This window comes from Cyprinus carpio, chromosome A6, assembly GCF_018340385.1.
Source record: "Cyprinus carpio isolate SPL01 chromosome A6, ASM1834038v1, whole genome shotgun sequence".
In the NCBI taxonomy this organism is placed as follows: Eukaryota; Metazoa; Chordata; class Actinopteri; order Cypriniformes; family Cyprinidae; genus Cyprinus; species Cyprinus carpio.
The window spans coordinates 4,630,397-4,654,686 of NC_056577.1; the positions used below are offsets into that span (position 1 = coordinate 4,630,397).

At 37.0% G+C, this 24,290-nt stretch overlaps 1 protein-coding gene across 3 annotated transcripts; it reads right to left on the reverse strand.

Moving 5' to 3' along the window:
• Positions 1–10,926: 10,926 nt before the first annotated feature.
• On the reverse strand, positions 10,927–22,792 carry LOC109072822 (E3 ubiquitin-protein ligase TRIM39-like). Of its 3 annotated transcripts, none has more exons than XM_042757593.1 (7): positions 22,691–22,792; positions 19,468–20,021; positions 19,250–19,345; positions 12,160–12,393; positions 11,927–12,065; positions 11,795–11,821; positions 10,927–11,629 (listed from the first exon to the last, which is right to left on the reverse strand). In XM_042757593.1, exons 2-7 carry the CDS (start codon positions 20,017–20,019, stop codon positions 11,082–11,084), a joined length of 1,596 nt encoding a protein of 531 aa, XP_042613527.1. In that variant the 5' UTR covers positions 20,020–20,021; positions 22,691–22,792; the 3' UTR covers positions 10,927–11,081. The 3 variants fall into 3 exon arrangements, with proteins under 3 accessions (XP_042613527.1, XP_042613526.1, XP_042613528.1); XM_042757592.1 differs by having other exon boundaries at positions 11,795–11,830; positions 22,691–22,791; XM_042757594.1 differs by lacking the exon at positions 11,795–11,821.
• Positions 22,793–24,290: the final 1,498 nt, after the last annotated feature.

The following is a 24,290-nucleotide window of genomic DNA, read 5'->3' on the forward strand; positions in this document are numbered from 1 at the left end:
AAATAAAATATCAAAGCAAAACACAAACACATCATACAAAAAAAATAATACTCTACTCTTTGAGATAATAGACCCCTTGCATTATCTCACATTATATCACAATTTCTTAAAAAAAAAACGCCTCTGCAGTTCAGCTGTGAGACTGTCAAGTACCTGTACCAACCCTCACTTCTGTAGTTCTGTAATGTGTCTGTAAGGGCACCTACTAGATCCACAACTCTTGCTAGGTCAAGAGAGCTTGATTGAAGTATGTCAGAAAGACATTTGGCATCACCAAGCACTTTACAAAAGGTAACCAAAAGCCCAATGAAATGTACATCTATCTGAGAAAGAATTCCCCTTGCCTCCACTGATCTATCACCACTCTTTTCATGTGCTATTTCCTGTAGCACTTTCAGAACTGCTGGAAGCCTTTCCCTCATATTACGGCATGCCATGTATCTGCATGCCCACCTTACATCTTTAAGTCTCTGTAATTCCCTGGGCTGTTGCTGTGAATACAGCTCTTTCTGAACTTCAAGCCACTTGAGTTCAAGCCTGATACAAAGTTATTAAGCTTCTGCAGGAGAGCTAAAAAGTTAACTGCCTCAGGAACAGAATTTACAGCATCGACAAGAACCAAATTCAAACAATGTGCATTACAGTGCAGATTAAATGCGAATCTTGCACTGTTTTTAATCCGCGTGGACACACCAGAATGCTTTCCGCTCATCACGGCTCCACCATCATAGACTTGCCCCACAAGATTTTTTCTGTAGTCCAGGCCATGTTTTTCCAAGGCAATCAATTATCATTTTTTGAGGCCTGCTGCATCTTAGCTTTTAGCTGACTGGAAGTGTAAAAAGCTTTCATGGATGGCCCCGTCTTAATACCTCACAGCTAAAGAGATCTGTTCTGTTTTCTTTAAATCTTTACACTAACAAACAAAAACTAAAAACTTTGCATTCTTTTACTTCAAATAATAATTTTCACTTTGTACCATCTCAGCTAATCCCTCAAGAACTTTGTTCTGGGTTTGGTGGCTTGTGTACTTAGCATTGCCACATGCATTTATCCTTTTCTTAATGAGAGGGTCATACTTTGCAATTTCTTCTAAGATTGTCAAAAAATTTCCCTTGTTGTCATAAGACTCACAATGACCTCTTGCTATATTTTGAGTGGCAGTTAATAGTAGCACATCTGCAATTGTTTTAAGGTAGGTACGGTTTTCCTCCACTTTCTTTTTCCGGTCCTCATTTATGAGATCTAACATCAATGAGTTGCTGTTAACAGCCCTTTTATGCTGATTCCAGGCACACATAGCATTGATATGATGCTCTGCCTTTGAATGGAGCTTAAACCCAGAATCTTTAAACAGAGCTTTTTTTCAGTTACAAAATCCTGACTGGGAAGTGAAGGCAGATTCAGGTGTATTGGGCAGAGAAAAATGCCTACAGGCAAAACAATATGCTGAATCTTTACTTACAGAATATTCAAGCCATGAATTGTCCTTATACCAGGAGCTGTTAAAAGCCCTTTTCCTAGTACCACACTGACTTTTGGGAAAAGTTTTCAAACATGGCTGTACAGGACCCTCTTCTCTGGATCTAGAGATGTCTGAAATGCAAAATAAATAAAATTATAATAATATATTGTTAAATAATGTGTCACATCTCTATGGAAATGCACATTTAAGGGATCCACAAGAGATACTAACAGCTGCTAACTAAAATGTGTAGTTTAAAGTAAATGTCTGGCCTACCACTGGGTCGTTTTGGAACAGCAAATCTGGTGCTAGATGCCATTGGGAGGGGGTCCATGACATCTCCTGGCAGCTCTGGCTCACTGTCTTGCTCAGAACCAGATGTATCTGTGTCCTCCCTTGATACATCTGTTTATAACACAAGAACCATTAGTGTATACTTACAATATAAATTCCACAGCCATCAACAACCAGTCCAGAACACACATGAACCAACATTTTAGAAGTCCAAACCTGTAAGGCCTTCTTCTGTGGAACAAAAAAGAAGAAATTTTGAAGCATGTTGGTAACCACACAGTTTTGGTTCCCATCAACATCCATACTATAGAAAGAAAAAATACAATGGGAACCCAAAACTATTTGGTTACCTGTTGTGCTTTAAAATATATATTTTTTTTTCGTTCATTTTTGGGTGAACTATCCATTTAATCTGATCAAATCATCTCAACTTAAATTCCTGAATTGGGTATGTGATTGACTGCCTGTGTCTGGTAGATGCTCTGACCTGTTGGTAACCCTAAAGTCTGACCACACTGACTCTGACTAGCCTCAAGTAGGGAGCTGCTCTGGGGTCCAGTTGTGATGCAAGGGCTGGGGTCTGTTTGCACCAGATCTGACTTTTTTTGCTTCTTTAAAAAGAACTCTGAAATCTCCCCCTTTCTTTTCATGTTTAACTGATCCTGTGCAAAAATATGACAGCCTATGGTTACATCTAATCATAAAAAAATTACCAACATTTTTATCTGAACTCCTTCCCGCCAGCATAAAAAAAGGATGGTAATTTTTTTATGATTAGATGTAACCATAGGCTGTCATATTTGTGAAAATTTGTCAGCCACCGCCAGCGTTTATGGTAATTTTCACAATTTCATGGCACCCCAGAATATTTTGTTTATGAATATTTGAACATGCAATATATCAAAAGAAAGAACAGACACCCTCTGCTTTTAGACAAAAAAGTTGTGCATCCTTTTTTATCAACACTTGAATGTTGGTAAGTTTAAAAAAAAAAGCAACATGAGCAAAAACTGAGAAAATCACATTTTTAATAATGACTATACATCCAGATCAGATTCAGAATAATGATCAAAACACAGATGAGTAGATAGAGTCTACCAACAAAGTGATCGCATTATGATATTGCTTGTTTCTGCTTCTTCTTTGCTTGCATTTTGATCTGGAGGCAATAGTTCAGGAGATGCGTAATATTGCCCCCTACCTTATAACAGTGAAAACACAGAAAGCTGTAAACTCTTCAATGGCGGGGAGAGAGAAAGTAATTGAAATTATATTCATAACTGTAACTTACATTAAAATCAACTACCAGTTTAAGTTACCAATTTGATCATTGCTAGCCCTATTCTGAACTGAAGTAACTGAGCTACCTAATCGATTTCAAACTGTCAAATGTTAACTCGTTGAACACTGACAGCTGTAGCCTTCTTCCCCACATTAGCTAAACCTTTGTATACTGTAACGTACACACGGCATGGTATAATATGCGTGCATTACTAGCACAGGTGTAAGCGTACGGATTGTTATGCTAAAAATTGCGAACCGATCTCTCTAGTCTGATTAACTGGTAGCCTGCAGCCTTATTAACTCACACATGGTCTCATAAAATGTATTCAGAGCAAACAACCCCGATGTTAAAAACCTTAAAAACTTACTTCAAATATGTTTTCTTATAATTCTTTGGTGTTGCAACGATAATCTCTCGTCCTCTGCTTCTCGTTCGTCTGAAAAATGTGCGTGCTGCCGGCGAACGAAAAAATAAAAAATAAATCATGTGATAAACAGTGCAAAATAGTCTCTGATTTTAAGATAAAATATTGTGTGAAAATATAGTTTTTTTACACTCAAAAAATTACTATAAACGAGGCCTACAAAAAAAAAAAAAATACTCTCAGATAAACGAGGCCTGCAATTAATCAGAAGCAAATATAAATACAAAACCAGTCCTAAATGAAAGAAAATCTGTTGACAAAAACACATTAACACAACAATGAGTAATTTATAAACAAATAATCAATTCCTTTAAACCTTTAAACTTTAACACCAGCAACACCAAAATTGTGACATTTTGCACAAAATTAACAAAAAAAAAAAAAGCCTTTCAAAACAAACACCCCAATTAAACATCAAAGTACACTAAAGTGATAAACTGCAACTTTTCACCAGTTTTATTTAATATTGTGAAAATTATTCATAAATAAGGCTTTTTCACTCAAAAAATGTGGTGCCTACTCTCAGATGAACGAGGAATAAGATTAATCAAATGCAAATGTAAATGTAAATACAAAGCCAGTCCTAAATGAAAGAAAAGAAGCTGACAAAAAGATTGAATCCAGTATTTGGTGATAAAATAGCATAATGAGTGATTTATAAGCAATTTTTTGAGGCCGGGTCATTTTTGGTCAAACAAACCATAAAATAAAATAATTAACACACAACGACGTTTGGTGAATTGATGGGTTATTCCTTTTTTTATTGGTAACAACAGTCCAAGGTAATTTAATGATGACAAATGAGACTGGTGTCATTAATAAGGCTGCTTGAGGGTGCTCGATTTTTAAACCTAACTATAGGTTGTAATTTGCTGCTGGAACAAACAGCCTTTGGGGTCTTGGACCAATGGTCAATATTGCCTACAGGTGTGAGAGAAACAGACGGAACTGTGGGCCAGTGCATGCCATCAGCCATCTTTGTGCGGTCTAAGAAACTCTGTTTTGGTGTCTCTAATGGTTTCTTCACACAGAAAGTTGAAAGCTGCTGGCTGTCCGAGCTCATGTTCAGTAATGTTCAGCTCTGTCACTGGTTCACTGTTTGCCGTGCAGCTGATGTGAAGATGCTAAAGCTGAAAGCAGTGCTCTGCTGCCTCTGGTGGTGCTGATTTGTCATTACATGCTGAACAACAAATACAGGTCTACTGTAAACACACAGAAAACATTTAATAACTGCTGAGTTCTTAATATAGTTAATATAATAAAATAAATGAAGGCAAATACATTCTGAAGACATAACACTAAGAAGTGATCACTGATCAGTACAATAGTGTTCTTAGATTAAGTCTGTTCTGTCACTGGTATGTTTTTCAGTGTTTCAACTATGGTGAATCAACTACAATAAGTAATCATTTATTTATTGAACATCTTATTTCTGGGATCAATATATAGGATATTAATGAAATTAACCCCTCTATGTTAAATAATTATGCCAAATGAACAGACACAATCACCTGCGAGTGTTACTGGATAGATAATAAAGGCATTGGTATAAAAAAAATCTAATGTGATGGGTTAATGAGATAGTCAAAGCTTGCATTTATTAGTAAAATTAAGATTAGTTCATCATTATCGTGATACCATTGTAATATCATGTTTTTGGATATTACCATGGTCATAATATCATGGTATTTTTTAAATACCTTGAAGTACCATGTACTGTACATACCGCTGTATATGAATATAGTAATCATGCAGATCTAAGATATACAGTATATCAATATATTACCAGTGTTGTAATGTAACGAAGTAAAAATACTTTGGGAGTATCTGTACTTTATTTGAGTTTTTATATTTTAGGCAACTTTTACTTTTACTCCACTACATTTCCAAATTAAAATGTATACTTTTACTCCGATACATTTCCCATAAGAAAATTTGTTACTTACTACAAAATAGTCAGAAGAACACAGACTGCGGGAAAGCAGGTTTGACGAATCAGTGGTCTGGCGTTTGCAAGTTAGACTCCTAAAAACACCTTTGCTCATGTGCAAACAAGTGTGCGCCACCCACGACCGTGGATTATTTCATTTCCCACTCAAGTCGAGGCCGATATACAGCATCGTCTGCAATGATATGTTAAGTGTAGTTGTAATGATGTGCAATCTGATATTATCAAGTAGTCTGTATCACCGAATCATACACAGAGTGCACGCACATTAATTTATTAATCTTTTAAAACTCAATATTCCAGGCATTCTAAATTGTAGACTGCAATAATTTTTCTGTATGCTTTTTATATTTATATAATTTAATGTAGCCCTAGTTAACTTAATCTATTTCACACAAAGAGTACCATTTTTCTGCAGATGCATAATCACATTTAATAATCATTTTATAAAAGTTAAGTAAAGCAATAAGTGACTTACATTTTAGACATAACATTGCTTGTTTTTGCTCAATTTTGCCAACGAAAGTAGTTGAGTGCTGAAAGCTGAAAGTAGTGTTAAAAGCTTTTTTTTTTAAAGTCTAGGAACACCCCCACAGTATATTCGTTATTATCCATTGAAGTAGAAATCTCTTCTACCAGTTCCATCACTGCCATTGAGGTTGACCTATTTGCTCTAAAGCCACATTGATGTTCACTCAGTAGTTTGTGTTTATCTATAAAATGATCAAGCCTGCACTCAAATTTCTCCAAAATCATTGAGAACTGGGAAAAAAGATGCTGATCTCCACTTTTAAAAATTGGAATAACTTCAGCTGTTTTCATATTACTTGGGAATATGCCTGTTAAAAAGGACTGATTAAAAATATGTGTAAATGGTTTTACTATATATTCTATGTAGCGTATCAGACCCGAACCAGACAAATTAAAGAGTCGATCAGGACCATGGTTGAAACATGAGCCGAATTCCTCAGAAAGGCAACAGGATATTGTAAATCAATTCCTAGTGCCACAAGTCAGAAGCAAGATAACCAACCAACCAACTCTTTCACAGAACAGCTTTCAACATTAACACCATTAGAACAATTATTGACAATTTCAATTTGGAGAAGAGATTGTCTAATTTGGGGCAAGTAATCAAGATGCAACGCCGGCCAGCACATGTAAACCCATGAGAGTAATACACAAGATCGTTGGATTGACTTCCCCCCACCTAGCAGAATCAGACTGAAATTCCTAAGGGGACCTTTTAACCTCTAACCTGGTCTCCACACAGAACATCTTTATGTCAGAGATTGGCACAGGAACTGTCTTTTAAAGATGCCGATACACCAAAATTAACTCAATAAGATTTATAAATGAATATCAGTCCATTGCTTAACTCCATATTCATTTATATGTAACCAACACATTTGACTACCATGTTTATAATCACTTATTGTGTATGCCTTTTTAATAACTATTGGATAGCTTAAGGATTCATATTCATGTTTAGTATGTTCTGTATGTGTTTCAATCTGCTTGCTTGAAATGTTTCTGACCATCAGTTATTTGTCAAATGTATCATATTCTTGTTATAGGAATCATGTCCAGAATTATACCAAGACCAGTTTAAATACTCAGGACACCATCAAATTTTGGATAACATATGATTTATGATACCCCTAGCAAAGACAATATCTAATTGGTCAAGATAACATTTGAGGTGTTTCTAAAAGACCAGTTTAAATACTCAGGACACCATCAAATTTTGCTTTAAGCTTTCAGCTTTGCTTTTAGCGTTTGCTTTTCAGCTGCTGCTTTTAGTCATGACTTTTAACATTCTTTGAGCGCGGTTCCAGCGTGCGTCGGCCTGCACGCTGCTGCTACTTAGCCACGATGAGAAGAAACACAACATAGTCTCGTCAAACTTTACTACTGTTCTTTTACTCTAGTTTTCTTTTCTTTTCCGTTTGAGAGTTTCGTGTTCTGAGTTAAGTTTTGTAACGCCGTGTCTCCGAGTCTGACCTCGCGTGCCCGTTCAACTTCAGCCAGCCCACAACTCTGCATCGTCAGCCTACGCCCAACCACGGGCTTCCCAAGACGTCACTTCAACGACTACTGAACTTCCAGCCAATCAGCAACCTCGGGAAACCCCCTTTCCAACGACAACAAAGGGAACCCCGTTACACGGGCAACGCAAGTAACCTCCAGACTCTGATCTGTACTGGTGTATCTAATATAATTTTAACCTCATTGAGGAACTCAATTCGAGGGTTAATTAAGTGATTGATGGCTGTTTACTGTATGTCTATGCAATTTCACGTATTGCTGTAAACTTGGGATTCCACATTTTCATTCTCTTAAACTCATTTCCTTACTTTCTATCTTCCTGCAACTTGTGTGAATGTGTGAGTGTGTGTGCTTATGTGTTAGATTAGTTTATATGTCTTAGATTTATCTAATAAAGCCTTATTCATATTGAATAAGGAGAAGTATCTTGTGTTTTCTGCTTACAAGTTAATGTCTTAAACCGCCGATCTTGTTACTGTGCTTATTACTTGGATATTAATACTTTGGATATTAATATCCAGTGCAGATTTTATGTTAAACGGCTCGTACAGTGAATCGCAGGCCGTCTCAGTGATCAGCCGTGAAACAGTGATTCTGTTCAAATTCCCTTTAAAATCTTAAATGATTCCCTTTGAGCTAAACTGACCTGTTTCCCTTACATCTATAATGTTTTTTATTAATGACATGTCAATATCATTACATTCAGTGGACTACTGTATATTCTTACAATTATTAACAATGTCAATTATTTCCTTTTCATCAACTCCCCTAATAAACATTGAGCAATTATTACTAGAAATATTCACTTAATCTACCCTATTCCCAATTCTCTGCTCCAACATCTCTTTTGCTAAATTATAACCAATATTTAAATAATACTCATTGAATTCATTGACAATGTCATTCATTTTATTTATATTTATTTTATCATCATTTACAAAATAATTTGGGTAATCTACTTTTCCTAAATAAGTTTAATTTTAGCTGTAAAATTTTGTAAAAATGCTACGGGAAAAAATGTTAATAGGTTAACAATAAGTTCCCAACGTATATACAGGGAAAAACTTTAAAATATCTAACCAGACATTTCATGTAATTTTACAGTAAAATGCTGTTAACATTTTTAATTCCGTTAATTCAGTTTTTAGAAGTAAAAAATAACAAATCAATGTATAATTTACAGTCAAAAACTGTAAACTGATATTCCCAGAATTCTCTGTGTGACACTTCACAATAATTATTTTATGTTATGTTATTATGTTTAAATAATCATGTTTTTTAATAGTTTTTGTTATCAGTTATGTAAAGTTGGGTTTTATGTTATATCTTCTGTTGTTTAATGAAAGTTTATTGCATTATTTAAGTATCATGTGTGTTACCATGATGGTGTTTTGTGTTTGCATGAAAGACTCTGTTCACCTTCTTTATATTAGTATATACTGTACTTCTGCTTGTGGCAAAGCTAGTTGTGATGAGCTTTGATTCTTCATATGGCTTTCACTTTTACCACATGCATTATTATGGAGGTTGTCAGTATGTTAAAGTTACAAAACAGATTTTAATACCAATTTCAACCAAAAAAAAAATATACTAATGAACTAAAAACCAAGTTTTTCTGTATTTTTTTATAAAATTATTCTGCCAACCACAGTTGCCAATATATATATATATTTTTTTTTTTACAGTGTACTAATAAGTACTCTCCATGTTACTTGAATATCATTATCATCCTTGTCCAATAACTTATAATAGTCCTTTTTACTTAATCTTATAATGCTTATTCATTTATTTTTATATAAATGATATTTATTTTCCACTTGTTTTGTTCTAGTTGTTATAAAGTTTCTGTATAATGCATTTTTCTTTTTACATGCCTTCTCTATTCCCTTAGTTATCCATAGTTTATCCTGATTTTTTCTTTTTTTTTTTACAATCCACTTTGTCAAACAATGTTTATCATATAGTTCAATTAATATGGTCAAAAAAGTATCATAAGCTCTGTTAGGATCTTTGTTTACATAAACCTCATTCCAGTTTTGTTTCTTTAAGTCCTCACCAAGAGCAGCAATAACTTCTAGTGTTCTATGTCGAATTATTTTATAACTATTTTTCCTGTTCTCTATTATCTTTTCATATAGTCTTTGAAAGATCACAAAAACTGGAAGATGATCAGTCATATCATTTATAATTAACCATCTTACTATTTCCCCTTGTATTTCATTTGTATATATATTGTCTATTAATGTAGCAGTATCTACTGTTATTCTACTAGGTTTTGTAATCGCAAGAAATAGACCTTTACTATACATTATATTAGTAAAATCTGTTATCCTCTTATTTGATGATGATAACAACCTGGTCTATTAGTGTAAAGTCAAAATCTTGTTGACAGAATGTGCAGAGCTTGAATCTAGAGTGGCTACTTTCATAAAGATAAAATTTCAATGGATGATCATCAGTTCTTCCTCTCCTGTTTCTTTGTCTTTTTGATGACATCGGGGGAGATTCCTCCACTGATCTTGCTCTCTTCATGCCTTTTAAAGCAAAAAATAAAATAAATAAATAAAAAATTCTGAGTGAGGAACTTTCTGTAAGTACTTTTACCTGAGTAAAAAGAGTTTTTTTGGGTACTCTACCCAACTCTGGTCTTTGAACGATTCAGTATTCTGCTTTATAATAGTTTCAGGAGTCCATATGGTTGCTGATCAAGTTAGTTTCACTTTTTTTTGGAGTCTCTCACTGAACTACAGTGATGTCAGAGCTCTCTGTATTTAAACATTTAACTGTTCTGCTGTCAGTACTGGAGAGTACTCGTATTACTCGTTACTCATATTTGGGAAATCACCCAAAGTTCATTGGTTCATTAAAATTCACTGGTACAGTCCAATGGAAAACACCTGTACTGCCCAATGGCAGGAAACAAAGACTCACAATATGCATTGTGAATAGTTATGCAGTACATCATTCATTCATTAAAATAATACAATACATATGTTCTTTGAATAAAATTTCACAATACGAGTGCTACTGGTTAGATAATTAAGGCATTAGTATAATTACATCTAATGTGATGGGTTAATGAGAGAGCCAAGGCTTGCATTAATTAGTAAAATTAAGATTAAGCTATCATTGCCATGATACCATGGTAATATCATGTTTTTTTGGACACTGCCATGATCATAATATCATGGTATTTTTTAGGTATCTTAAAGTACCATGTACATACCGTGGTATATAAATATAGTTATCATGCAGATCTATAATATACAGTATATCAAGGTATTACCAGCTGATGTACTACAGTAATATCACAGACTATTTTGTAGGGGAGCCACTACCTTGATACAACAGTTTATTAAGGTCACCATAGTTGTTTTTTTTTTTTTTTTTTTTTTTTATCTTACTGGCAATTTCACTTTGTCAGGTGGAGATGAAAGGGAAAGAAGGCATGAATATTTATGAAGAGTTGAACATAAATCATTTATTGAACAAGCATCATATATTTACTTTACAAACATCTAATTATAGCATGCATTTCAGAAACTGAAAAACAAATAATAATAATAAAAAATTAAATCATTATTTTAATCCTATATTTCAAATTATCAGTGTAAAATTATTTATTATAATTGACAGGTGTGATGATCAGTGGGCTTGAGTTTTTACCTCCATCATTTTTGCATGGGCTAAAATATGGATAGAGTTTTTCAGTGAAGGACTGAGCAGTAAAAGAGTAGATATGAGAGCTGGACTCCACATCATAAAAAGAGACCAGACCCTCCTCATAATCCACAAACACACCGACCCACTGCGGCTTCACTCTCAGAGACAGAGAGACAGAAGGACTAGAGAGAGCCATATATTCATTTCCATTCCTCAGCCGCACAATCCAGTATCCATTACTGGGTCTTGCTGTGATTTTTCCCTTCCTGTTAATGGATTCTCTGGCCACCCCTAAATCCCATTTAGTCTTTCCCTTCACCTGCACCTCAAAATAAAATTTTCCTGAGTTGAATCCCTCCTTTCCCAGTACACAGACACATTTATCAAATCTCTCTGGTTTGTCTGGGAGTTTCTGATCAATGTCTCCATGTCTCACTTGTTTTCCATCATCAGAAAGGATGAGATCAGGATGAGCTGTATCAGGATCCAGAGTCACATCCACTGAGAAAACAGAATATGAATCAAAACCTCACAATACAGATACTTTGTGATGCTGATGTATTTTTAATATATATATTTAATCTAGTGTGTAATCAGATTGTAGTGCAGTAATGAAGCTGTAAGTGTATAAATGTAAACTAGTGTAGTGCAGACAGCACACTGTACCTGCATACTGCTGCATCCACTTCAGCTCTGTAGAGACTAATGACAAGAAAACATTATCAGATCTTAATGTTATATTTAAAGAATTGAGTACATCATCAATTTTCTCTCAGATTAATGTATGTATTGATGTACCAGTTTGTGTGAGTTTCTCATCTATTGTGTCCTTCAGTTGAGTCAGAGCTCTCCTCAGAGTCTCCAAACTCTCATGAGTCTTCATACTGATCTCAGACCAGTTCCTGGTGTTTCTAGAGCTGCACAGGGATGAGTGAATCTACAGCAGGAGAGAGGAGAAATCCTTCAGCATGGGGAGTGTTATGGTGTGATATCCTGCATTATCATTGATCAGAGAGATCATGTTGACTGACCTGTAGGAAGTGGAGGTGATTTTCAGTGTGTGAGAGCTGCTCCAGCTCAGTGTTTCTCAACTTTAGCTCAGTGATCTCCTGCTCCAGCTCTTCAATCAGCTCTTCCTCCTGTTTCTCTGCTGCTTTCTGCTGCTCCTCCATCATCTCCAGCAGTTCAGTCTGACATCTCTCAATGGAGCGGATGAGATCAGTGAAGAGCTCGACATGAGCTGCTTTCTCCTTCTCTGTGTTTCTCTGGTCAACCAGGACAGTCAACAAATTATAAGCAGTGTTTACTAAGATCAGAATCAGTGTTACTATTGCTCATACTTCAGTGTTTTTAAGGGGTTTCCAAATTAAGGAGTTTCAGGTAATAACAGCAATCTACATTCAGACAAATAGTGTGATTGCAAGTGCGCAACAATAAAACAAGAAGTTAATATTAAGTAACTTAGATTTTAGACAAATTATTGTCAATTGCCTTGTTTGTATTTGTTTCGACCACCGAAAATACTAGTTTCAAACAAAACTCATTCCTGTTTTTAAAAGAATCATTTGACCGAATTACAGGTGTTTCCTATGCGGAAGTCTTTCTTGTAAAAAAAAAAAAAAAAAATAAAAAAACAACCAAAAAAAAAACCATGACACACTTATAATTTAGCAGTTTAAATCAAATATCTCAACAGGGCATCTTGCTTTATGAATATGTATTATGTGTTTTTAAATAACCAAACTTCAACAACATAATGGCAGATCTTTTAATGCAAAAAAAAAAAAAAAAAATGCTTTGAAGTGACACTCTAATGATCAAGAACATTTAAAATATACAAATATGTTTTTCCTCAAGTTCTAATTGAATCCTTCCTTCGCATCCTAATCTGCCTTCAAAAGACCACTTTAGATTATATATATATATATATATATATATATATATATACACACACACACATACACACACACACACATATATATATATATATATATATATATATATATATATATATATATATATATATAGAATTAGTGTTAGGGGAGGGTACAGATGGCCTGCTTAATGACATGAATAAGCCAAGCTCAACAACCCAGGCTAAAAGATGTAGAAGGTCTAAGGGCAGAAAGCTATGAAGAGCCCACCCCTAAAACAGAATGAGCTACTGTGGTCTGCGTAACATCAAGCCGGTAATATCTGACAAATGAATGTGGTGAGGCCCAGCTTGCAGTGGCACAAATGTCCTGCAAGGAAACCCCTTTAAATAGAGCCCTGGAGGCCGCCATGCCCCTAGTGAAATGTGCTCTGAGGCCCCCTGGACGCCGCACTCCCTTAAATTCATATCCCAAATAAATGGCTTCCACAAGCCAACAAGAGAGCCGTTGCTTAGAAATAGGATCCCCCGTATTCGGGTGGGGGCCCAAGAAATGAAGAGTTGATCACTACTCCTGAAAGTGCTGGTCCTGTTGATATAGACCCGCAGAGCATGAACAGGACATAAAGCATTTATCCTCTGTTCCTCCACAGAGGAGAAAGGAGGAGGGTGAAAAGCAGAAAGCTCAAGGACCGCACAATAGATTTTGCCATTATAATGGGAGGGGCCATGGTTGGGCATTCAGTAGAGGGATTATCTCTAATATCTCTGGGCCATCTGGGTGCAATCAAAAGGCAGAGTGGAGAAAAAGCATAGAGCAGCACATTGAGCCATGGGTGGGCCAGAGCGTCCACACTGAGCGGGGCATCCTTGTCCTGTAGTGAGATGAACATAGGACAATGAGCGTTTTCACACAAGGTGAAGAGATCGATAGCCTCCAGACATAACCTCTTCCACAGCAGACTCACCATCTAAGGGTGGAGGCGCCATTCTTTGTGGAGTGATTTCCCCCTCGACAAAAGGTCTGCACCCCTGTTCAGAATGCCCTTAATGGGTCGCCCTTAACAACAGAAAATGTTGCCTGCTCCATACTAACAGTGGGTCATGACCTAGATCATGAAGCTTTGAGGAACGCATCAAACCTTGATGCCTGATATGTGATGCCCTTGCACGTGATGCCCTTGCAGGCGGGGCAGAAAATATTTCAGTGTCTTCCAAACAGTAAGGAGCTACAAATAATTTACGTGGGTTGAGTGGAGTGTAGGGGTGACCCTGAATAGTCGACGAATCGATGCTTTGATTCGAGGAACCTGATTCGACTACCAATCTAACAGTCTAATATTTGCGGGGTGTTATTGATTATGCCATTTTGACTATATGGGGAAGCTCAAACGTCTGATTTCACATAGAACTACTGGTTTTATCCCAATAAGTTAATATACAGCCTATTAAGATAAAGCAGTAAGAATCTGAAAAGAAAGAAGCTTCAAATTAATATTTTAAAGTGCATGAATAAATCCAACCACCCCTATAGATTTATGTTTCACTTTCCATAATCCGTGACCGACAGAGGAGCATCTTTAAAAGCTTTACCAAGAATCAAACTGACACAGGCAGAGACTGGATTTTTTCTAACAGGTAGGTACAGCCGGTGTATATATATCGTGGATATATTATTTACCTGATACAGGTGCTGGTCATATAATTAGAATAGCATCTAAAAGTTGATTTCATTAATTCCATTCAAAAAGTGAAACTTGTATATTATATTCATTCATTACACACAGACTGATATATTTCAAATGTTTATTTCTTTTAATTTTGATGATTATAACTGACAACTAAGGAAAATCCCAAATTCAGTATCTCAGAAAATTAGAACATAACTTAAGACCAATGCAAAGATAGGATTTTTAGAAATCTTGGCCAACAAAAAAAGTATAAAAATGAAAAGTATGAGCATGTACAGCACTCAATACTTAGTTAGGCTCCTTTTGCCTGAATTACTGCAGCAATGCGGCGTGGCATGGAGTCGATCAGTCTGTGGCACTGCTCAGGTGTTATGAGAGCCCAGGTTGCTCTGATAGTGGCCTTCTGCATTGTTGGGTCTGGCATATCGCATCTTCCTCTTCCCAAAACCTCATAGATTTTCTGTGGGGTTAAGGTCAGGCGAGTTTGCTGGCCAATAAAGAACAGGGATACCATGATCCTTAAACCAGGTACTGGAAGCTTTGGCACTGTGTGCAGGTGCCAAGTCCTGTTGGAAAATGAAATCTGCATCTCCATAAAGTTGGTCAGCAGCAGGAAGCATGAAGTGCTCTAAAACTTCCTGGTATACGGCTGTGTTGACCTTGGACCTCAGAAAACACAGTTGACCAACACCAGCGGATGACATGGCACCGCAAACCATCACTGACTGTGGAAACTTTACACTGGACCTCAAGAAATGTGGATTGTGTGCCTCTCCTCTCTTCCTCCAGACTCTGGGACCCTGATATCCAAAGGAAATGCAAAATTTACTTTCATTAGAGCACATAACTTTGGACTACTCAGCAGCAGTCCAGTCCTTTTTGAAGCGAGACGCTTCTGACGCTGTCTGTTGTTCAATAGTGGCTTGACACAAGGAATGCGACAGCTGAAACCCATGTCTTGCATACGTCTGTGCGTAGTGGTTCTTGAAGCACTGACTCCAGCTGCAGTCCACTCTTTGTGAATCTCCCCCACATTTTTGAATGGGTTTTGTTTCACAATCCTCTCCAGGGTGCGGTTATCCCTATTGCTTGTTCACTTTTTTCTACCACATCTTTTCCTTCCCTTCGCCTCTCTATTAATGTGCTTGGACACAGAGCTCTGTGTACAGCCAGCCTCTTTTGCAATGACCTTTTTTGTCTTGCCCTCCTTGTGCAAGGTGTCAATGGTCGTCTTTTGGACAACTGTCAATTCAGCAGTCTTCCCCATGATTGTGTAGCCTACAGAACTAGACCGAGAGACCATTTAAAGGCTTTGCAGGTGTTTTGAGTTAATTAACTGATTAGAGTATGGCACCAGGTGTCTTCAATATTGAACCTTTTCACAATATTCAAATTTTCTGAGATACTGAATTTGGGATTTTCCTTATTCACCATTTAAAAACAACAAAATAAAAAAAAAAAAACATTTAAAATATACCAATTATAAATGAATAAATATAATATACAAGTTTCACTTTTTGAATGGAATTAGTGAAATAAATCAACTTTTTGATGATATTCTAATTATATGACCAGCACCTGTATAAGATGCATTTGGTTTTGAGTCAAGCGCTTCATTGTTAGTACTACGGTTATATCTCTTCAGCGCACAGCGCAAGCAGGTCAAACTACAATGCAGAATATTAATAACTATGACTGGGACTGTTATATACATACTATTATAATGAGAAGACCATTATACTAAAACGCTATGAATTTTTAGAGTTTAGCTGCCGTGTTTATGCACATTGTTTCATGCAGAACCCGTCCACAAAAGGAGTTCGCATTCAGAGCCCCGCAGATATGTTCATGTGCATTCGGGGCCTTTTTGCAAATAGCCTATAAGTCTTAATATTAATGTTATGTTTTATAAATAACGAAGCGTAGCCTATTCTATATGAAATTATGAGTTGAATGCCATTGATTCAAAACTTGCTATCAAATGCGTCACTCTATTGGTCATCTTCAGCGCGCGCAGCTCAAAACAGAAATGCAGAACATTAACTGCTAACGTTTTATGAAAATCCTTAGTCGGGGACACCCCTAGTGGAGTGAAATTGCTTTTGCTCACAATCACTCTGAAGCCAATGGCTGTGACATGAGCAAGCACACAGGCAGTGTTTTGCATCAATTTCTCTCCTGAATAAGCTTTAATCAGCCAATCGTCTATGTATGTCAGGATCCTGAGACAAAGAAATGTTTTTTTTTTTTTTTTATGGCGGCCATGGCGAAGTACATTTTCCTCCAGGGTTTAACAGGTGGGAGGGTCACTCCGCTGCACAGTTGCTTACAGTGGGGTCTATGAGCCCTGCCTGCATTATGAGGATGGCGTCCCGTAGCGGGGGCTTAGGAGGCTGCACAGAGGGAATCTGGCATGGTGCGGGCATCGTAGGAAAAACAAAATTTGAAAGCCCCATCCTCCTTTTTCTTATCATCGCAGCGCTGCTGCATTAGCGCGATGGCAGGGCCGAAGAGAGCCTGGTCAGGCTCAACCAGTGCTCCAGCAATGCGTTGCCTCTCTCTGTTAGGGAGCAGTTAAAATGACCTGGTAAAAAAAAAACAAAAAAAAAACACATCTGGCATGTTTTGAGCCATATCACGCTCTCTCCAACCACCAAGACAATCATTGAGCGCCCGCACACTTGGACAGCCTGACAGGCATTATGGAGAACAAGGTTGTTCATCTCCTTCTGGTTGATGGGTCACACATACCGAGATTTGGCATATCCTTAACTTCAAGACCCACAAGACCATGTTTGAGATCAAGCGGATCTCCCCAGTAGTGCTTCATATGTTTACCAGATGCCGGGTGGATGGGAAGAAGCTGCTTTTTAGGGCTGACGCATTGAATTTTAAGGCATGCGGCCGCTCACTTACAAAAACTCAAGGAGGACCAATTGGGGTAGGGCTGTGAGACATAAACTTGAGGGGCTACTGATGACAAGATGGCCTCCCTGTCATCTGAGGCGTCAAGAAATCCCCAAGCAATGACTAAAGTTCTCAGAGAAATCAGTGGCTTCCTGAGCATGTTGAAGACCTATGCAAACTACGCAGAAAGGATGGGGATCCTAAGCGGCGATGAGGGTGCCGCACGTGGCTGGGCAGGCATGTGAGTGATTGTCCACAGGGGTAGGCGGGTCCAATTTTGACAGAGCGATGAGTAACGAACAATGGAGTGAGGAAAAGGTGCGGTAAGAGGCGGGCAGCCAAGTAACAAGTGCGAGCGTGAGCAGTTAAAATGACCTGGTAAAAAAAAAAAAAAAAAAAAAAAACACATCTGGCATGTTTTGAGCCATATTACGCTCTCTCCGACCACCAAGACAATCACTGAGCGCCCGCACACTTGGACAGCCTGACAGGCATTATGGAGAACAAGGTTGTTCATCTCCTTCTGGTTGATGGGTCACACATACCGAGATTTGGCATATCCTTAACTTCAAACCCACAAGACCATGTTTGAGATCAAGCGGATCTCCCCAGTAGTGCTTCATATGTTTAGCAGATGCCGGGTGGATGGGAAGAAGCTGCTTTTTAGGGCTGACACATTAAATTTTAAGGCATGCGGCCGCTCACTTACAAAAACTCAAGGAGGACCAATTGGGGTAGGGCTGTGAGACATAAACTTGAGGGGCTACTGATGACAAGATGGCCTCCCTGTCATCTGAGGCGTCAAGAAATCCCCAAGCAATGACTAAAGTTCTCAGAGAAATCAGTGGCTTCCTGAGCATGTTGAAGACCTATGCAAACTACGCAGAAAGGATGGGGATCTTAAGCGGCGATGAGGGTTCAATTTTGACAGAGCGATGAGTAACGAACAATGGAGTGAGGAAAAGGTGCGGTAAGAGGCGAGCATCCAAGTAACAAGTGCGAGCGTGAGCAGTTAAAATGACCTGGTAAAAATGACAAACACGTCTGGCGGAGGCTGATCCAAAGACGTGTCCTCCTGAAGACAATAGTGAAAGTCAAACAACCAAGGAGCTGTGAGGAAAAGGTAGCAAAGGTGCAAAAAAAGGTGCAAGGGCTTTATGCATTTGGTTAAGGGGCAGTCCCTTACCTGCAATTGGCACACACTCCTGTTTGTCAAGCCAGACTTGGTGCAATTGGATACTTCTGCAGAGGTCAGGAACGGATGCCCTTCCCAAAGGTTGATCTCAAAAATGAGATGATGAAAGAGAACATATATTTCTGTGGGAGCAGGATTGAAAAATCCGTCCCACACAGGTCTCTACTCCAAACTGAAGTCCTCAAAATCGGCCACTTCAAAGGACCCTCCTGAAAGGGTACAAGTGGTGGACACTTTTCACTCCCATGATTCTTTGTGCTTGTTTAATTTGTGACACAGATGTTGAAAGATGACACAGAAGTGTGTTATAAAGGAACTGGTTTTGGTCCCCTTCATAGTTCAGGACATAGGGATGAACCCTTCAGAATGGAATGCAGCCACCCAACTAAACTAATGCATCTAAATTATATATAATAAATATTTAAATTAATTTCATTAGATTATTTTAAACTCACTTTTCTGACTTCTGCTGACTGTTTGATGTCTTGAATCTTCTTGATTCTGTCCTGGATCATCTGCTGCATGTCTTCATGTGTCTTCATCAGCTCAGTCTATACAGAGAACAACACATTTATCATAACAGAGATTAAATTTACAATATATTTTCTTAGTGGACTTTTATTTCACAACAGGAAATAAAACTTGATTCCTTTAAATGTATATTAACTTCTACCTTCTTCTCTTCGCTCTCCTCTTCAATAGGAACAGTGTTGTGGTTCTCATGGTCTTTCACAGAACAGATCAAACACACACATGTCTGATCATCTCTACAGAACAGATCCAGAGGTTTCTCATGTTTCTGACATATATAGTCCTCCAGATTACTCACAGGATCCATCAGTTTGTGTTTCTTCAAACCTGTCACCCTCAAATGAGGCTCCAGGTGAGTTTCACAGTAAGAGCTCTGACACACCAGACACGACTTCAGGGCTTTCAGCTTTCTTTCCTCACAGATGTCACACAGAACTTCATGCTTTTTCTCAGGACTTTTCATTTTATAGTGCCCTACAATCTCTCGGAGTGTGGTATTTATCTTAAGATCAGGTCTTTGCTTGAATGTTTCTTTACAGTATGGACAGCTGCAGGTCTGGCTGTTGTCCCAGTGTTCATTCAGACAGGTCTTGCAGAAGTTGTGTCCACATGGAGTGCTGACTGGATCAGTGAACACATCCAGACATATAGAGCACTGAAGCTCCTCAGTTAGTGAACCACTGGAGGATGACATACCTAGATGGAGAAATGATGAATTAATTTATACAACAGATCATGAAATGTACATTTTTAAAAAAAAAAAACAAATATCTCAAAAAACAAAAAAAAAAACCTGTCTAATTTACACATTTTGTGTCAATATTAAATAAAAATGCTTAAAAAAGAATAACGTCTTTTTCACATATTCATGTGTAGTTTAAAAAATCAACACAATTTGTGTATTTTCACACTGCATTTAACACAATATGTGCAGACCGATGTGCTAACACTTTTATGTGTAGTTTTTAAAGATGTCCCTTATTTAAATGAGCTAGTGTGAACCAATAGGGACTAACGTTAGGGTCTTTGGCAGAATAAAGTCAGCTCATAATCTTTTTAGTCCGAATCACAGCAACGTGCCATTTCATTTTACTTCTGTATTGTTATAATGTAAAATATCTTATTTATACCATAATCGCTTTATTATGTTATCGACTACCTCATGTCAAAACTGCTCATCAAAACCAGCTAGCGAGGAGACGAAGATGATTCGCACCATGTCCCGCCAATTCGAGCTGGAGACTATTGCAAGATTCCTGAGGTAAGCTGTACTTCAAATCATATTTTGCTCACATTTATTAACAAAAGCAATGTTTCCTGCTGCTGTTGTTTTAATACTGTTTTAAATGTGCGGACACAGCAAAATCTTGTGGGCAAAAGACGGTTATTGTCAATAGTGTAATGTTAGCTGAAGCACATTAGTAATGTAACATAACTTTACTGTAAACCAAGCAGCTTTCTGTTGGTTAGCGCAGCGAAAAAGCATTGAAAATTGATTTCAAATCTACAATCCTTTCACACTTTCACGCAAAATTTCCAGGGGTGAATAGACCTTTACAAATAAAAAAAAAAAACAAGTAGTGGTAGATGATTTAAAAGTTTGCTGAAATTATTAGCAATATGTCATAAGTATTATGCTTTGGAGCCACTGGTGCAGACCAGGTAGCTGACAATCTAAATTTGCTAACATTACATCAAACAACGTTAAGTAATATCTAACTTTATGTTTATTACACAGGAAATTAACCAATCAGAAGATTGACCTTTTTCTGTTCACTATTCAGGTAAGCACTGCAGTAAAACTTACACTAAATCATTCATTCATACCAAATCAAGCATTCTTTAGTTTATATTTTAGCATTGTTTGATCTTTCATTAGGCAGAAGACTCTCTACCATTGCAGTCCCACATGACCAGGAAGGTATCTAATATCAGCGCACAGGTGGGTTACCTACTGTAGGAAGGAGAAAGATCATCACATGATTTCTTGCATGTGTCTTAGTGTGTTTTTGTCTCAAACAGCTACCCCTTCACTGCAGACCATCTAAAGGCTAAATCCTAAATTGGAGTCTTTCTCTCTATGGATCTCATCATTTTTTGGACAGAATTTAGCATATCTATTAAAATTAAATCTGGTATAATTTAGTTTACAGTTCAGCTGAAATGTTTTCGAATATGTTATTGAATATGTTATTGACAAGCTGTTACTTACAAATATATATTCTTAGAGTAAAAAAGGTGTAAAAGGTTTAAAAATGTAGGTTAAAAATAAATTGACACTAATGTGGAATTTTCTCCTCTCTCTCTATTTTAAAATAGTTTTGAAACCCATGATCTCAACTTAAAGACTGAGTGCATTTGTGTTTGTGGACACGCATACAGACCAATGAAAACTCTGATTTCTGTCTTCAGAGAAGTTCATTTATTCCCAAAGGTGGACAAAACATTGTGTTGGCTTTTAAAAGGCTATTTTGATAATTACTTTTACTCCTGTGCTGTGGAAAAGATGGAGGAGTACAGAGATTGATAATAAGAAATGTTTTTAGAGCATCAAAGAGACTTCTTCCAGAATAATTTTGGCCACCAGTGTACATCAATCCAGAAAAGTTCGGAAAAAAGTGAAATGATTATGAAGCTGGGGTTGTGTCATGTTACCTAATGAGATGAAAATAACTGTTTCTTCCTGTGTTGGACATTTCCTTTTTGACTGCTTAAAATCATACATATATTTTCTGTAGTTCTATTAATGTAATTATTGATATTTCATCGTAATAAATATTTTGACAATAAGCTAAACAACCAATGAGACTCACATGGATGATCATCAGTACTCCCACTTCTATTTTCTTGTATTTTTGATGATGTCAGGAAAGACTCCTCAACTGCTTTTGCAAAACAAAAACAGTGATTAAATACAAAAAAAAATATAGTAAAAATACAAAAGAGTGAGGAACTGCTGGTTATATTATAGGAATAATACTGTATATATATATATATATATATATATATATATATATATATATATATATATATATATATATATATATATATATATATATATATACACACATTTTCAGCTGCAGTATAAGTGGTTTGTGTTCAGTTTTTCTGCAGGTCATTTATTTCATGTTTCTTTAGTCTTTCTCTTGTGTTACAAAAGGGTGAAACACCAAACTTTGCTTTACAACCAATCAAATGACATAATTTGAATGAAATTCTGATATCATTTCATCGCAGTAATCAACTAAAGCAGCTGAGTATTTGACACGCTTCAACCTGCTTCTGTTCAGCTCATTCGAGTCTGACATAAAACCTACTAAACCAAACCTGTTCAGGACAATCTCTCTTATATTTCTATCACTTACCTGTGAGTATCAGGTGTGTCCACAAGGTTCTTTGAACGATTCAGTTTTCCCCTGTTTGAAGATTTAGATCGTTTCAGGAGTCCATATGGTTGCTGATCAAGTTAGTTTCACTTTCTGGGAGTCTCTAACTGAACTACAGTGATGTCAGAGCTCCTCCTGTTTTTAAACATTTAAATTTGTCCCTGTATTCGGTGTGTTGGTTCATGTGTGTCTGTTTGTATCAGGACTGATGTTTCTGTCAGCTCATGAAATAGAGATTTCAGCGGACTTACAAAAGCTTGATAGTTTGGCAACATTTGCGAAGAGTTTCCACGTAAATCTAGCAACAAAATTAATAAACTGACAACAGAACGCCATGCTCTGGTGGTGCTGCTATGCAATTACATACTGAACAACATGCTTTCAATGGGCGTGTCTTCACGTGTCCTCAGTTGTTGCCTCTAGCTTTTTTCAGCTCCGCTTACTCTCTAAAATTAAACACTGTCTGCTGGAAAAACCTCTTGCGATAGCTGTTCATGTGTTTATCACTTCTCGATTGGACTATTGCAACTCTTTGTATTATGGCATCTCAAAATCCCAAGTAGCTCGTTTACAATTGGTCCAAAACGCAGCAGCCAAATTTCTAAAAAAAGGCCGCAAATACAATTCTGCCACTCCCCTTCTGCGAGCACTTCATTGGCTTCCTGTTAACTTTAGGATACATTTTAAAATACTCTTATTTCTTTATAAAATGTTCGCATCTTGCTCCGCGTTACCTATCTGAATTGCTGCATCCTTACAACCCTTCCAGAGATTTAAGATCTAGTAATCATAACCTACTTATGGTTCCCTCTACAAGGCTGAAACGCAGAGGAGATAGAGTTTTCTCGGTGATGGGCCCTAGATTGTGGAACAGCCTGCCAGCACCCCTTAGAGCTGCTCCAACTTTATCGTTTTTTTAAATCTCTTTTGAAAACTCACTTGTTTTCTGAAGCCTTTGCAATTTGATGTTGTGTAAATGTAGCCTATTTTTATCTATGATCAATATGTTGTACAGCACTTTGGTCAGTCGTGTGATTGTTTTAAATGTGCTTTATAAATAAAAGAACTAGAACTAGAACCAGAACTACTGTAAATACACAGGAAAATGTTTCAGAAATGCTGAGAAGTTAATGTTTGTATAATATATAGGGATGGGTACTGAAACCCACTATCAAATGGGCCCCGAGGATAAATTATGAAAGACCGGAGTATTGATAAGCTCTGATGTTAAAGGTTCTGCTGTCGGTACCGGAGAGATCAGGAAAACGTACATTTAAATTACTATATAGACATTATCTTGGAAATTTTATTGCACCAGAGTCACCAGCTGTTTTTATATGCAATAATATTCTGATATATGTCTATGATGCATTATGATAGAGGAGAGCACTAAACATTCAAACATCTGCTTACACTTCTGGCCCGTGGGTGTAGATATTAATCTAATTATTTTTTTTTATTTTTATTTTGGCTTCTACGGATTACACAAACACACAAAAAAGATATGAGGTAAAACTTTGAAAAATTGCATTTCATCAACCCTTAACAGCGGAGTCCATTCCTTCCTCCCTAAAATTTA